Source organism: Durio zibethinus, chromosome 13 (assembly GCF_047325235.1).
Source record: "Durio zibethinus cultivar Kanyao isolate XHJ-2024 chromosome 13, ASM4732523v1, whole genome shotgun sequence".
Classification (NCBI taxonomy): Eukaryota; Viridiplantae; Streptophyta; class Magnoliopsida; order Malvales; family Malvaceae; genus Durio; species Durio zibethinus.
The window spans coordinates 20,980,080-20,994,302 of record NC_143174.1 but is presented as its reverse complement, the minus strand read 5'-3'; the positions used below and the strand labels follow the sequence as shown (position 1 = coordinate 20,994,302).

General features: G+C 32.0%; 1 protein-coding gene and 2 long non-coding RNA genes across 3 annotated transcripts; all 3 read left to right on the top strand.

Annotated features, from left to right (window-relative positions):
- The first annotated feature begins 173 nt into the window (after window positions 1-173).
- Window positions 174-1,572, top strand: LOC149515414 (uncharacterized). The gene is made up of 2 exons (XR_016326882.1): window positions 174-532; window positions 711-1,572. It is a non-coding gene; the product is annotated as an uncharacterized LOC149515414 (long non-coding RNA).
- Window positions 1,573-5,025: 3,453 nt separating this feature from the next.
- On the top strand, window positions 5,026-7,092 carry LOC149515413 (uncharacterized). The gene is made up of 2 exons (XR_016326566.1): window positions 5,026-6,086; window positions 6,277-7,092. It is a non-coding gene; the product is annotated as an uncharacterized LOC149515413 (long non-coding RNA).
- Window positions 7,093-9,587: 2,495 nt separating this feature from the next.
- Window positions 9,588-14,169, top strand: LOC111304121 (U-box domain-containing protein 51-like). Its single transcript, XM_089742012.1, has 9 exons — window positions 9,588-9,987; window positions 10,117-10,190; window positions 10,349-10,470; window positions 10,544-10,756; window positions 10,945-11,239; window positions 11,374-11,475; window positions 11,945-12,373; window positions 12,570-13,439; window positions 13,722-14,169. The coding sequence occupies exons 1-9, from the start codon at window positions 9,828-9,830 to the stop codon at window positions 13,791-13,793; spliced, it is 2,337 nt and encodes a 778-aa protein (XP_089598138.1). The 5' UTR covers window positions 9,588-9,827; the 3' UTR covers window positions 13,794-14,169.
- The last annotated feature ends 54 nt before the right edge of the window (window positions 14,170-14,223 follow it).

Below are 14,223 nucleotides of genomic sequence, written 5' to 3'. Positions count from 1 at the left end.
ATAAGTAAAATAACAAAAAGGAAAAAGATTACCAAAAACAAAATGCGACTTGGCTTCAGAAAATTGGCTTAGGTGGCTTGGCTCTTTTTTTAATGAAAGGGCTTGATGAACTGCTCACAATTAACTTACGTTTGGCTTAAAGGCATGGACTAACGGCTTGGGTGGTGATAAGGTCGGATCGACTATTAGGAAAGGAATATGATTTCCTCTATAGTATTAAAGGTATTTTCCAAGCCTTTCCTTTCATGTTTTAGTTTTGTTTCTCTTTTTAAAAGTAGACTTCCCTCTTTTTTCTCTATACAAAGGGTTTCCAAATCCCAGCATTGGCGCTGTTGCATGCCATCATCTGTCATTGCAAGTCAATCGTCTTTGAGGCTTAAATTTTGTCTAGTGGCTCATCTCGATATTCTTGTCTCAATCCAAGCTTGGATTCTTCAAAAACTCACTGGATTCATGTGGATCTGGAATCAACATCGCAATATTCTCTTCTTATAACCTACATCGTCGCTACTCTAACAGTTATGGCTTCAAGGTATACTCTTTTCTTGGTTTTAACTCCCTTTTCATCAATTTTGAGGACTCAAATTCTCTTAAAAACTAGTTAAACTGAAATCGAAAACAAAATCTCTTATTTTCCACCTTTGTTCTTCTCTTTTTTGTTTCTAATTTCCTTTAGTTTCTAACTTCAATTTATTTCTTCTTGTTGGTAGGGTTAATTGACAGTGAGCTAATGGTGATAGTGGTGAAAAAAAGTAAGATCCAAGTGTTGGAAGTGGTGGCGAAGTTGGTTTGGGGCAACCTAACTGGTCTCAATTACAACGATGAATGATTGTTTTTGCTAGAATTTTTTATTCTTGTATTTCTGTGTAGGACGATTTTCTGTGGCTATTGTGCTGTGGATTTGGTTAAGTTTGTTGCTGGGTTTAGGTTCAATAAAGTCTAGGCTTTGTGAATTCGGTTAACAAAAAATTAAAGTTGGAATAGTATTTGGGTTAATTGAGATTGTGTTTAGAACTAAGATTAGACTTAAGGCAGTGAATTTGACTGGTTTTAAGCTTGGAGTTTTGCCTAGAACTGGCTTTAGGGTGTGTATTGTAGGTTGTTGGCAGTGATGGAGGTGGTGGTGGAAGGTAGGTTCATGGCTTTGGTGTAGGCAATGGTTGATTGGTTTTTGGAAATTTTATAGTGGTATGGCATTCTAGGTGATGGTTTCTGAGAAGTTGTTGCTTGTATGTATAGTATTTTGGCTTCTTAATTAATGTTGGGTTTAGGAATGGCAGTGTTGGAGTGCAACAAAGATTGGTGTCTAGGCGCTGGTGGATTGGGTAATGGTCAAGAGAATGATAGGTCGAATTGGCGATTATGGTGATAGTTGTGGGATATGAGGTTTGCAGCTAATAGAGACAAGGGAAGATTTTTAGCTGGTTGTTTTCTTTGTTTTTTTCCACTTTAATTCCTTTAGGTTTTGCTCTATATTTTTCTATATAATTGTTTTTTCTATTTTTTTATAGTGAATTATCAGTCTTATTTATAGTACATAACAAGAAGAATTTAAGACCAACTCAAATTCAATTCAAATCGAGGATTGTCATTTTTATTTTTTTTTGGTTTATCAACTTAAGCCTAATCTTGAACTTTCAATTCTTAGTTTTTTTAATTAAATTATCCAGATAATGAAAGAAAAACAAAAGAAAATAACAATGAGATAAATGAAAAATGGATGAACTATAAATCAAAAAAGATAACCAAGCTAAAAAAAAAACAAATTAAATCAGATAAAATAAAAATAGGTGAAATATAAAACATAATGTGATAAATAATAAAAAATGTATATACAAATAAAACAATAAGAGTAGAAACATGAAAAAAAATTCAACTATTAGACTTGGAGCAAGTCTAAACTCAATCGATTTAGACTCCAAACTAAATATAATGTCTATAGCTGCCCTTCTTTATGCATTTTCTGTACAACAGAAATTGTGCAAAAACATAGACAACTTATTACATCTGGGCCTAAATTATTCAACATTTTTTTCTTTTTTCTTTTCTTTCTTTTTTTTTTTTTGAAAGATTCCTAAAAAATAAAGACATATAACTTTAAGAATAAGGGTTCATCAATAATAGAGGCACACAACTTTAAAAATAAAGGATGACACTCAAAGGTTTTGATGATCATACTCGGAGATCTTATAGATTGTATTTGAAGAACTAGGAGATTATGCCTAAAATATTTTAAAAGGTCATACCCAAAGGTTTTAGTGATTATGCTTGGAGAATTTTAAAAAGTTATGCTTAGAGGTTTTATAGATTATGCCTAGCAGACTTTAAAAAGGTCATACTCGGAGTTCTTGTAGATTGTACCTAGAGGATTTGATAATTATGTCCGGTGGTTTTACAAATTGAATTTTGAAAAAAAAATTCCTTCTATACGAAAGCTCTACAACTTTTGAAAGATACTTGGAGGTTTTAAGAAGGTCTTGCCTAGAAACTTAAAAGATTATGCTTGGAGGTTTTATAGATTATACCCCGAAGGACTTGGTGATTATTACCAAAAGTCTTAGTGATTAAAATATATTCAGCTCGAAAAACTTACGAATCTTACTTGGAGGACTTAAAGATTATTCCTAGAGGTCTTATAAATCTAACTTTTAAATAGATTCAACTCGAAAGACTTACGAATTTTGCTCGGAGGACTTTGAGAAGAGTATTCTAAAGCTGAGAGAATGTACCTTAAGGCTTTAAGAAGTATCACTCGAAGATTTTTAAAATTGATACTTAAAAGTTTTAACAAATATTTGAAATAAAATCTTGTTCGATCTTCGTATCAAATTTTTTTTTTCATTAAATTTTAAGTTTAAATTTTTTTCTCCTATCTACTAAAGAATATGCAATAAATGCAACGCTTAAAATGAATGTAATGCATATAATGCATGAAATGCATGCAATGGATGCAATGCATGAAATCTATACCATATATTCTTAGTTATGGTAATATAATTCTAGAAACTCTATTTTCTTTCTCTCTTTCCATGACATAGCCTCTGGACTGGCTTATAGGTTATTTCATGACCTAAAGCAAATATTCTCAAAATTTTCTAAACATTTCCTCACTAGCAATCCCTTACTTTTTGCATTCACCTTGCCTTAGATAAATCACTTGTATCAAAATTATTCTTGAACATTTCTTAAAATTTTCAAAAAATGGCAATAGAAATTACCCCCACTACTATCTTTCTAAAATAAATTGATTTTCCACATGTATAAAACTAGTGATTACTATCTAGAATGAATGTGATGAATCACAACTTGATTTTGTCTTAAAAAGATGCAATAGTTTGCACATCATGATCTTAGTTATCAATGGGTTGGTCACTAACAAGAAAAGGAATATCAATGTCTCTTAATTTAGGCCCACCAACGAAGATGATCTTTTAAAGTACAATCTATTTTGGCACTCTTTTAAGTTCTTGATATATAGTAATTTAATAAATGCCAAGACTAGTAAAGCAAGGCTCCGAACTTTATGAGATAAAGAAAATGTTCAGATTTAAGAATATTTCATCAAAATAAGGTTGATCAAAGTCTTCAATGCATTAAGGTTCATTCGAAAATGGTTGTACCTAATGCTTCTTGCATCAATCAGTTTCATGAATTGCTTTCAAATTTTTACTTTTGCTCTAGATCGCCCTTTCGAGTTTTCACCTTAAAGCCTTATTTTTTTTTCTTTTTTCTTATGATTATTCCACCATGTATTTGAGTACTTAAAATTCATCTTAAAACCAAATCAATGATTTCTTAAAAAATAAGATTTCTAACTTAGGTCTCTATACATAATCAAAGTGGACTTTGCAAAGGGCATAACATAGGTCAGGGTTTGAGATTTTGAAAAAAAAGATAAATAGGCCCAAAATACATGTTTAAGGATAATTGAACCTAGGATAATTTTTCTCAAAATACATTTCCCTTTCTTCAAAACATGCCTTTTCATGTTTTTCCTTTTTTTTCTTTTCTTTTTCATTTTTTTTCCTTTTTTTTTCTTATGAGTTCAAAAATTTAAGAACTGAGCTTATTTCAAACCTATCCCCTTAACATAAGGCATTATTTTCAAGCACTATAAGATTCAAATGCCACTTTGCCTTTTTTTAACTTGCTCTAAATTTGGAGAATGATCCTTGGTTAGGGTTTCTTTAAAAAGAAAAATTAGCATGCTAAAAAAAGGTAGCAAAAGGATTTTTTTTTCTTTTGTGATGAGAATTTGAAATATGGCCATTTTTCATTTCAAATATGGATACTTCATTTAAAAAGCAATTCTCAAGAAATAATTTTTTTCTCATTGATTTTAGATGCATGATGTCACAATCATATTTTTTCTTTTTTTTTTTCAACTCATTCTCATGATGCATTTTCTCAACTTTATACTTAAGCGAAACGAAATGTAACAATTTTCCTTTTTGCAACCCATTAAGATATTTATCAACCAGAATGGTCAAAAGAGTTATTTAGGATATCAAGTAAATTTAACTTTTTTAGTAAGCTTGTCCCAAGATAAGGTTGGAGGATTATTTGGTCAAAGAAAAGAATGTTGCATAAATCAAGATACTAAACAACTTGAAAAATACGATAATCAAAATTTATGAAGGAATTTGGGTGATAAAATGTTTGAAATAGCCTCAACATTTATTAAATCACCAAAATCCAAAAACCTTAGAATAGTGCCTTAAAAAAATTTACAAATTAAATGACCATCTCATTGCTTATAGCCCAAATGAAGATCAATTAATTTTTAAGGTTCATCATGGTCAAGTGGAGTAAAGTTTTAAAGCTTTCATTGCTAAAGATTTTCAAAGTTCTTAATCTTCTAAGTGAAAAGAATGAGATATTCGTGGAAATGGCTTGGGATGCTCATTCTTAACAGTAATCACCAAATGTTTTGAAAATTTTCACATGCATTAGGAAAATTAATTATGCAGGAATTCAAACAATTAAATTTGGAAAAACAAAAACTTGTTACAAACTTATAAAATTTTCCCATAATGGATTAATGTTCAAGACATTAAAACAAAGAAAAATCAACCTATGACAAAGTAGATTGCCATTACTCAATAAGCTCTTAGGTTAATGAGCTATTTTGGACGAGATTTTCAATCTTTTTTTTCAACTACTTACATTTCTCAATCGAGTGTCCAATTGCTCCTATATGATAATTACATTTACTGTTTGGATCATAACTCTTGATTGATGGATTTGGAATTGTTTTCAAAGGTGTTAAGGTGAAGAATTGGTTCTTACCAATAGAGATAAAATATCGAAAATCAAAACTAGGATTTTTTCAAGATTTTTTTTTGATTTTTTTTACTGTTCAATGGTTGGGTAATAAATTGAGGATAAAGTTGAAGAAAATAAGGATTATGAGTTAGGTTATTTATGATAGGATAGCAAGGTTGGTAAGGATGGTATGGGATAAAGGCTCCAACCTACCTCCTTTCACAAAAAGTAAAATAACAAAAAGGAAAAAGATTACCAGAAAAACAAAATGCAGCTTGGCTTCAGAAAATCAACTTAGGTGGCTCGGCTTCTTTTTAATGAAAAGGCTTAATGAACGACTCACAATCGGCTGAAGCTCGGCTTAAGAACATGGACCAATGGCTTGGATGGCGATCAGGTTTAATTGATTATTAGGTGACGTATGAGTCACTGAAGCAGGTAAAAGGAATCCAGTTTTCTTTCCTAAAACTATGCCATTTCCTTTACAATATGAAAAGCCTTTTCCAAGCTTTTTCTTCTATTTTTCAGTTTTGTTTCTCTTTCTGAAAGTGGACTTCCCTCTTCTCTATCTATATAGGATGAACTTAGGCTAAAAACTTCAAGGATTTCTATATCCCAGTATCGTTGCCACTGCTTTTCATTGTAGGTCAACTACTTTTAAGGCCTAAATTTCACCCAGTGGCTCATCTTGATCTTCTTGTCTCAGATCCAGACTCAGATTCTCCAAAAACTCACTAGATTTGCATGGATTTGGAATTAATGTCACTGTTTTCCCTTCCCAGAACCTACATTATCACTGCTCCAACAGTTGTGGCTTCAAGGTATGGTATTCTCCTAGTTCTTAACTCTCTTTTCATTGATTTTTTCATCGATTTTCAGGACTCAAATTATCCTAAAATGTGTCAAACCGAAACAAAAAAAAAAATCTCTTATTTTTTACCTTTGTTCATCTCATTTTTGTTTCTAATTTTCTTTAGTTTCTGACTTCAATTTATTTCTTCTTGTTGGTAGGGCTTATTGATAGTGAGCTAATAGTGATAGTGGTGAAAAGAAGCAAGATCCAACTATTGGAAGTGGTGGTAGAGTTGGTTTAAGGCAACCTAACTGGTTTTGATTGCGATGGTGAATGGTGGTTTTTGTTAGAATTTTCTACTCTTGTATTTCTATGTAAGATGATTTTCTATGTGGCTATTATGCTGTGTGCTATAGGTTTGGTTGAGTTTGTTACTGGGTTTGGGTTCAGTAAAGTCTAAGCTACGCGAATTTGGTTAATGAAAAATTAAGGTTGGAATCTGTATTTGGGTTAATTGGGATTGTGTTTGGAATTGAGATTTAACTTGAGGTAAAGAATTTGACTGGTTTTATGCTTAGAGTTATGCTTGAAACTGGCTTTGGGGTATGTATTGTAGGTTGTTGGCAATGATGGAGGTAGTGATGAGAGAGGTTCGTGGCTTTGGCGTAGGCAGTGGTTGACTGGTTTATGGAAATTTTATGGTGGTATGGCATTCTGTGTGATGGTTTCAAAGAAGTTGTTGCTTGTATATATGGTATCTTGGCTTTTCAATTAATGTTGGGTTTAGGAATGACAGTGTTGGAATGCAATAAAGATCGGTGCCTAGACACTGGTGGATTAGGTAATGGTTAAGAGAATGATGGGTCGAATTGGCGATTATGGTGATGGTTGTGGGATGGGAGGTCTGCAGTTAATGGAGACAAGGGAAAACAATTTTTGGTTGATTGTTTTCTCTGTATTTTTTCACTCTAATTCTTTTGGGTTTTGCTTTTATTTTTCTGTATAATTATTGTCTCTATTTTTTTTACAGTGAATTACTAGTCTTATTTATAGTACACAACAAGAAAATTTAAAAATCAACTCAAATTTAATTCAAATCGAGGATTATCATTTTTTTTTTTTTTGGTTTATCAACTCAAGTGTAATCTTAAACTTTCAATTCTCAATTTTTTAAATTAAATTATCTAGATAATGAAAGAAAAACAAAAGAAAATAACAATGAGATAAATGAAAAATGGGTAAACTGTAAATCGAAAAAGATCACCAAGCTAAAAAAAAATTCAAATCAGATAAAATAAAATTAGGTGAAATATAAAACATAATATGATAAATAATAAAAAATGCATATACAAATAAAACAATAAAAGTAAAAACACGAACAAAATTTAACTATTAGACTTGGAGTAAGTGTAAACTCAATCGATTTGAACCCTAAACTAAATATGATGTCTACAAGCAGGAACAGATTCAAGATTTTTATTCAATAGGGGTAAATTTATTATATAATATATTTACTTAAAATATTTTATTTAATATAAAGGAAATGTTTTCTAAATGTAAAATAGAGTTTTAATAAAAGAATTTGAAATATTTTTTACAACATCAAATATATAAAAAGTTTAAATAGAAATTAACACAAATATAACAAAAACTTATAATATTAAATACATTGAAAATTTAAATATCAAATAAACACAAACACATAATATTGTCATTTTTCAAAGGAAAATAGTAATATATAATTGAGTTAAATAGTTTTCATAAGTAGAAAATGTAAGATTTTTTTTGTTGTCAATATTAAAAGATATAAAACTTTATTCAATTTTAGATATTTCCTTTAAAATTCACTTTCTTTTACTATTGATATTTGTCTTTGACTAACTTAAATCAATTACTAATTTAATTTCTCTATAGTTTTTAATAAATAAAATAAGATATGAAAATACAAAATAGTAGCAACAACAAGCCACTTTTATATATATTTTAACTTTTTTAATAATTTTAAAATTGATATTTTTTTCTAAATTTTAGATTTTATTTGATTACATCTCTACAAGTTTGTTAGGTTACATCTCTACAACATTATTTTACATCAAATACATATTACTAAAAATTCTAAATAATGTTAAGAAAATCACATTATCAATATAAGAGAAAAACAACAAGAGAAGAAAATACTTTGATATGTTAAAAATAAAATTGTTATATCATGAGTGTTTTATCGTAGTTTCGTTTTACTTGTTATCTATATTTTACTATACAGGATTAGTTTAACTTTAATTTGCATTTTTTTTCTTTTTGCAAATATTTTATCATTTTACACTTAGACTTGGACCCTATTATAATAAAATAATGATATTTCACATAAGTAAAAAAAAATAAAGTTTGCAAATGGAAAGAAAGAAGAATAGACAGATGGGGGCAAAAGAGAGAAAAGTAATACTAGGTTGTAACTTAAAGTTAGTTAAAGAAAGGCTTACATGAAATAATTTTTTATAAGTTAAAATTTATTAATATTTATATATAATACTTTATTTTCTTTGAAATAAGTTGATTTTTTTTTTACAAATGTATATCTATACTTTATAATATTTTTAAAATCTTTCCCTTTTATATCTTTTGTTTCTTTAATCTAGTAGGGACAAAATGTAAGAATATTAAAATTTTTATCTAATATAATAATATATTTAAAAAGGGGTTATAGGATTTCCCCACCCATTGTAAATCTGTCCCTGTTTACAAGTATGATCGGCTTGCCCTATCATCATGAATAGTGGTTTGTCCTAAGAGGTTGTTACTATTGCTATTAATTTTGGAAATTGGTTAATAATGCAAATTTATGCACTCTATTTTAGATGACTTCACCTATTGTAAGGCTTACTGCATTATTTCCTACAAACTAGAAGAAATTTTACTTGCAGACAATATTAAATTTTTGCAATTTTGTTATATTGCAATTCATAATTGAACTACATGCAACATTTTCATAAACTAAAGTTTCACTCAAAATTTATCACATTTATTATAAGTTTCCATCATATTTATCGAGTTAATACCGACACTTTTATATCTAATAATATTTACATTTGATATTTACACTTTTAAAGCTTCCAAAATATTATGCAATTACTAAGATCAGGGAATCACTTTTTAATATAAAAATTCAAGTAGATTGAATTGCAAACAAATTATATCAGCGTGACATTCAAAAAGGATGAAATCTTCCCACTAATCTTAGTTAACATCTTTTGAACAGACCAACCAAAAAAAGGCCTTTTTGTTTTTTTTTTTGTTTTTCATATATAGTAAGGTTCATTTACAATTCATTCTTCATGAAGACTTGGGAGTTCAAATATCATGAATCTTGATTGACTGATGGTCAAATGCACTAATTATAGTAAAAACTGCTGATAAACTCGTAAACGCAGCTTTTTTGAAGGAATGGGCCTGGTCAAATTGCCTAAAACAAGCGAATGGAGGAAATAGATTCTTAAGTTCATTACATGAGGTTTGAGAAAATATTGCAGTTGCACCAAAACACCAGGAGAAAGACCTAAAACTAGGCTTCTCATTTTTTCCTTTCAATCATATTCTCATTCCCGTTTTCTTTCTGGTTCTATAGGATTCTTTTTTTTTTTTCTTAAGGATTTATAGCGGGAGGTGAAGGAGGCATTGGCCTGGTAATTGCAAAGGCAGTGGTGGCAATTTGTTCTGTCATCACAAAGTTTAGACATTGTCGTGAGCCACAAGTTACAAAGTTGTTCCTGAGATGGCTCCTCTCTTCGCATCTGATGACAATATACCTGCCAACACCACTGCCGTGGCCGTCGACAAAGACAAAAACAGCCCAAATGCTGTACGTTGGGCTATTGATCATCTTGTGATCACCAACCCATTCATCATCTTGATCCATGTTAGGCAAAAAAACCGTAGGTACCCTCTCTTGTTTCTCATATTATTATCTTCATTGCCTTTTGTTCATTGAAATGGTTGGTCATGCATTCTTTTGTTTTCTTTTTTTTTTTCTGATTTCTTTTGTTCTTAATTTAATATTGTAGAGGGTGAAAGAGTATCTGATCATGACATAAACCAGCTTTTCATTCCTTTTCGCGGCTATTGTGCACGTAAAGGGGTAAGCAGTTTTCACATTGAACAAATTTGGAAAGCAATGGTTAAGAATTTGTTCACTCACAAGATTGAAACAGTATCAGATGATGGATATTTCTTATCAGAGTTATGTCATGGCATAACCAAATTCCAATTAATACCTAATTTCATTGTCAAGTTCAGATTCAAATGAAGGAGGTTATCCTTGAGGATACTGATATCTGTAAAGCACTTTTGGACTATGTCAGCAAAAACTTGATTAACAGTCTAGTCCTTGGTGCAGCAACGAGGAATGGTTTTTCAAGGTTGATTAATACATTTTCCTTCCTTATTCTCTATTCTTGTTCTCTCTTTCCTATTCTAACAATCAAAGTTCAGTTATTTGTCTTATAGGAAATCCAAAAATGACATTCCGACCAGCTTGATCAAAACTGCACCAGAGTTTTGTTCGGTATATGTAATTTGCAAAGGTAAGATATTGACAATGCGAAAAGCACAGAGAACAGTATCTAATACTGCTACCCCGCCAAAAGCACCATCAGGAATACCGCCTCCGATCCCGCTGGATCAAATTGAAGACGATGGAAACAGGTGGGAAACGTTGGTTCCATTCTCTGTATTGACTGAAAGATTAGTGATGGCAAATGTAACCAAATAATCAAAATCTAAAAATTTGATTGGAAAATTACAGATGGTCTCTTTTTTGTACTAGTATAAAGTTGGTCTACTATGTTTTATTGCCTGTCTGTGGTTGACATTGTATATTTTACTTAAAATAGAGGGCAATATGCAAGGGGAGCATTGAGAAATGCAGGATCAGAGAGATTGTCCTTGGATAATCCCCCAAAAGTACCTATACGTGACCGCGACAGATATAGAAGCTTTCCAGAAAATCTGTCATTGGACACCATTGATTTAGCTATCCAAGGACGGCCCTCAACTAGCAATGATTCCTTAGCTATTGACTCAGACTTTCCAACAAAACTTGGCCTTGGATCTATGGATATTTCTGGCCAAAATTTAGATTTCTCTGTGGTTTCAAGTATCCCTTCAGAGCCACTTACACAAAATTCGGTAAGTGACTTTTAATATTAGCTATCAAATGCATGTAAGAATTCACAGATAGTGGATTGTGTTTTTACAGTAAAGCATTGCTAGCTTAATGACAAAAGTGCTAACACATAATATGATATGTCCTTGAATTGCAGCGAGACATACAAGCTGAAATGAGAAGGTTGAAGCTTGAACTTAAGCAGACCATGGATATGTACAGCACAGCTTGCAAAGAAGCTCTTACAGCCAAAAGAAAGGTAAACTTATACCTTCATAATCTCAACTTTTCAGTTTCTGTCAATTAGATAACAATATCTTCCAAAAAAATATTGAAATCCCAAGTCTTAACAGTTAGAAACTACAATTAATACTTGACTTTGTCCAGTAATCTGAAAATTGAAATTTTCTATACATGTTTGGCCATATTAGATGGTTTTAAATTTTGATGAATAAATGGTAAACATATTAAGAATTTGCAAATGATAAAGTTATTGTACACAAAAGGTACAAATGCTTATTCTTCTTATAACTACTGGGATAAGAAGCAATGAAGGATGTCTTTTAAAGTTACAGTACAATTACCAGATTGTCTGGATGTTACATGTAAATAATTTAAAACACACTTAAATTCAAAAGTATGTAGGAAATTATCCTACCAGTCTTTTCTAATGCTTAAAGGGTGTCAAGAATATCAGTTTGAGAACATAGTTGACTTTTTGAGTCCAGGCTAATGAGCTTCATCAATGGAAGATGGAGGAGGCTAGCAAGTTTGAGGAAGCCAGGTTAGCTGGAGAGGCAGCTCTTGCCATTGCAGAAATGGAGAAGGCTAAGTGCAAAGCTGCCATTGAAGCAGCTGAGGCAGCACAAAGGCTAGCAGAGATGGAAGCACATAGAAGAAGACAAGCAGAGTTTAAAGCCAAGAAGGAGGCAGACGAGAAGAATCGGGCTTTGAATGCTTTGGCAAAAAATGATGTCCGGTACAGAAAATATACCATAGAAGAAATTGAAGAAGCTACTGAAATGTTCTCAGAATCAAATAAGATTGGAGAAGGAGGTTATGGACCTGTTTATAAAGGCAAACTTGATCACACTCCTGTTGCCATCAAAGTTTTACGACCTGATGCTGCTCAAGGAAAGAAGCAATTCCAGCAAGAGGTAAGGTGTCATGTTGGCATTACTAGCAAGGATATTATTTTCTTAAAACCATTTAATTTCAGTAGGAAGAGACCAAAGAGGTTGTTGGCATGATTGCTATAAAAAATAGTAACATTATTTAACTGTCATTATGTAGGCATCCATATCCTTTCAATTCAAGCTAATATTCTGTTCTACAAAATACAAACTTGTATAGGTTGAGGTTCTTTGCAGCATTAGACACCCAAACATGGTCCTTCTCCTTGGCGCCTGCCCTGAGTATGGATGCCTGGTATATGAATACATGTTCAATGGCAGCTTAGAGGATAGGCTATTTCGAAGGGGCAATACTCGTCCACTTTCCTGGAGGAAACGATTTAAAATAGCTGCAGAAATTGCAACTGCCCTTCTATTTCTTCACCAAGCAAAGCCAGAACCACTAGTGCATCGGGACCTTAAGCCAGCTAACATTCTTATAGACCGTAATTATGTGAGCAAAATTAGTGATGTTGGCCTAGCACGGCTAGTTCCACCTTCTGTAGCTGACAGTGTAACACAATATCACCTGACTTCAGCAGCAGGGACATTCTGTTACATAGATCCTGAATATCAACAAACAGGCATGCTAACAACTAAATCAGACATATATTCCCTCGGAATAATGCTTCTCCAGATAATTACAGCCAAGCCTCCAATGGGTATTGCTCATCATGTTGGAAAGGCCATTGAAAAAGGAACTTTTGCCGATATGCTTGATCCAACTGTGCCAGATTGGCCAGTTGAAGAGGCTTTATCATTTGCTCAATTGGCACTGAAGTGTGTAGAGCTGAGGAAGAGGGATAGACCAGATCTTGGCACTGTTATAGTGCCAGAACTTAACTGGTTAAGAGACCTTGGAATGAGCTCTGACTCACGTAGCCTTGGATACAGCAGTGATGGTTATACCGGACATAGCAGTGGTGGTTATAGCCAAGGATACAGCGGTGGGGGTCATAGCCAAGGACACAACTATAGTGGTCATAGTGGCAGCCATGCACGTTCTTCAGTAAGTCCACTTTCAAGGTCGAGGACATCATCAGCAAGTCAGGTTTGAGGCTTATCTATCATAATAGATATTAATTAGATGCATACTGCATAGCATGAAAAGTTCAGGTTTTCAGAAGATAGGCAAGAAGGCTTATGGCCACATAAAGAGTACTTTTGACAAGCAAAGAGTACTCAATTGTCTAGAAAAGTATCCTAGAAAAATCCCCAATTGCTTGTTATTAACAGTATGAATCCTTCTTGCCACAATTTCCATGTGGGTGCACAAAATACATTATTCTTGGAAAGCTGGTTTTCTTACATTGTTTTGTTTTTGAATGGCTAGGAATCAATGAGTAAGACTGAAAATTCAGAAACTGAACAAATACCAAACTCTAAAGAAGATGAAGTTGAATGAAGCTCCAGACGAGATTGAAGGATTGAGAGAAAGAAGCTGCTTATATCTGAAGAAAAACAACATTGTTTGTGAACAAGATTGAGAGAGAAGGATGCTGGACCATGCAATATGACATCATAAATATATCTATCTTCAAGGTCATTTTAGCACTTGCAAAAATTTGACTTTGAAAAGCAAGCCTAAAACTTCTTCATTTTCCTGCTTGCAAAACAACTAGTAGTCAATATTTTTTTCTAATTATTTTTAAGAATTGGAGACTCACTTTCTTATTGTTAGATGTTTAATGTATTCTCAGAAGATAACTTAGCAATGACCTGATGGTTACACCGAGTAATTTTCCCCTAATCTATGAAAGTCATTCATCAACATCATAATCATAATGATCCATTGCATCATCACAATTAACATGAATCCTTTTCAAGTTAAATAT

Excerpts from the sequence above, each read along its gene's own strand:
- LOC111304121 (XM_089742012.1), top strand. The coding sequence starts at position 9,828 with ATGGCTCCTCTCTTCGCATCTGATGACAATATACCTGCCAACACCACT. Across the intron at positions 9,988-10,116 it reads CCATGTTAGGCAAAAAAACC|AGGGTGAAAGAGTATCTGAT; the intron begins GTAGGTACCCTC and ends TTAATATTGTAG. Across the intron at positions 12,374-12,569 it reads AGAAGCAATTCCAGCAAGAG|GTTGAGGTTCTTTGCAGCAT; the intron begins GTAAGGTGTCAT and ends AAACTTGTATAG.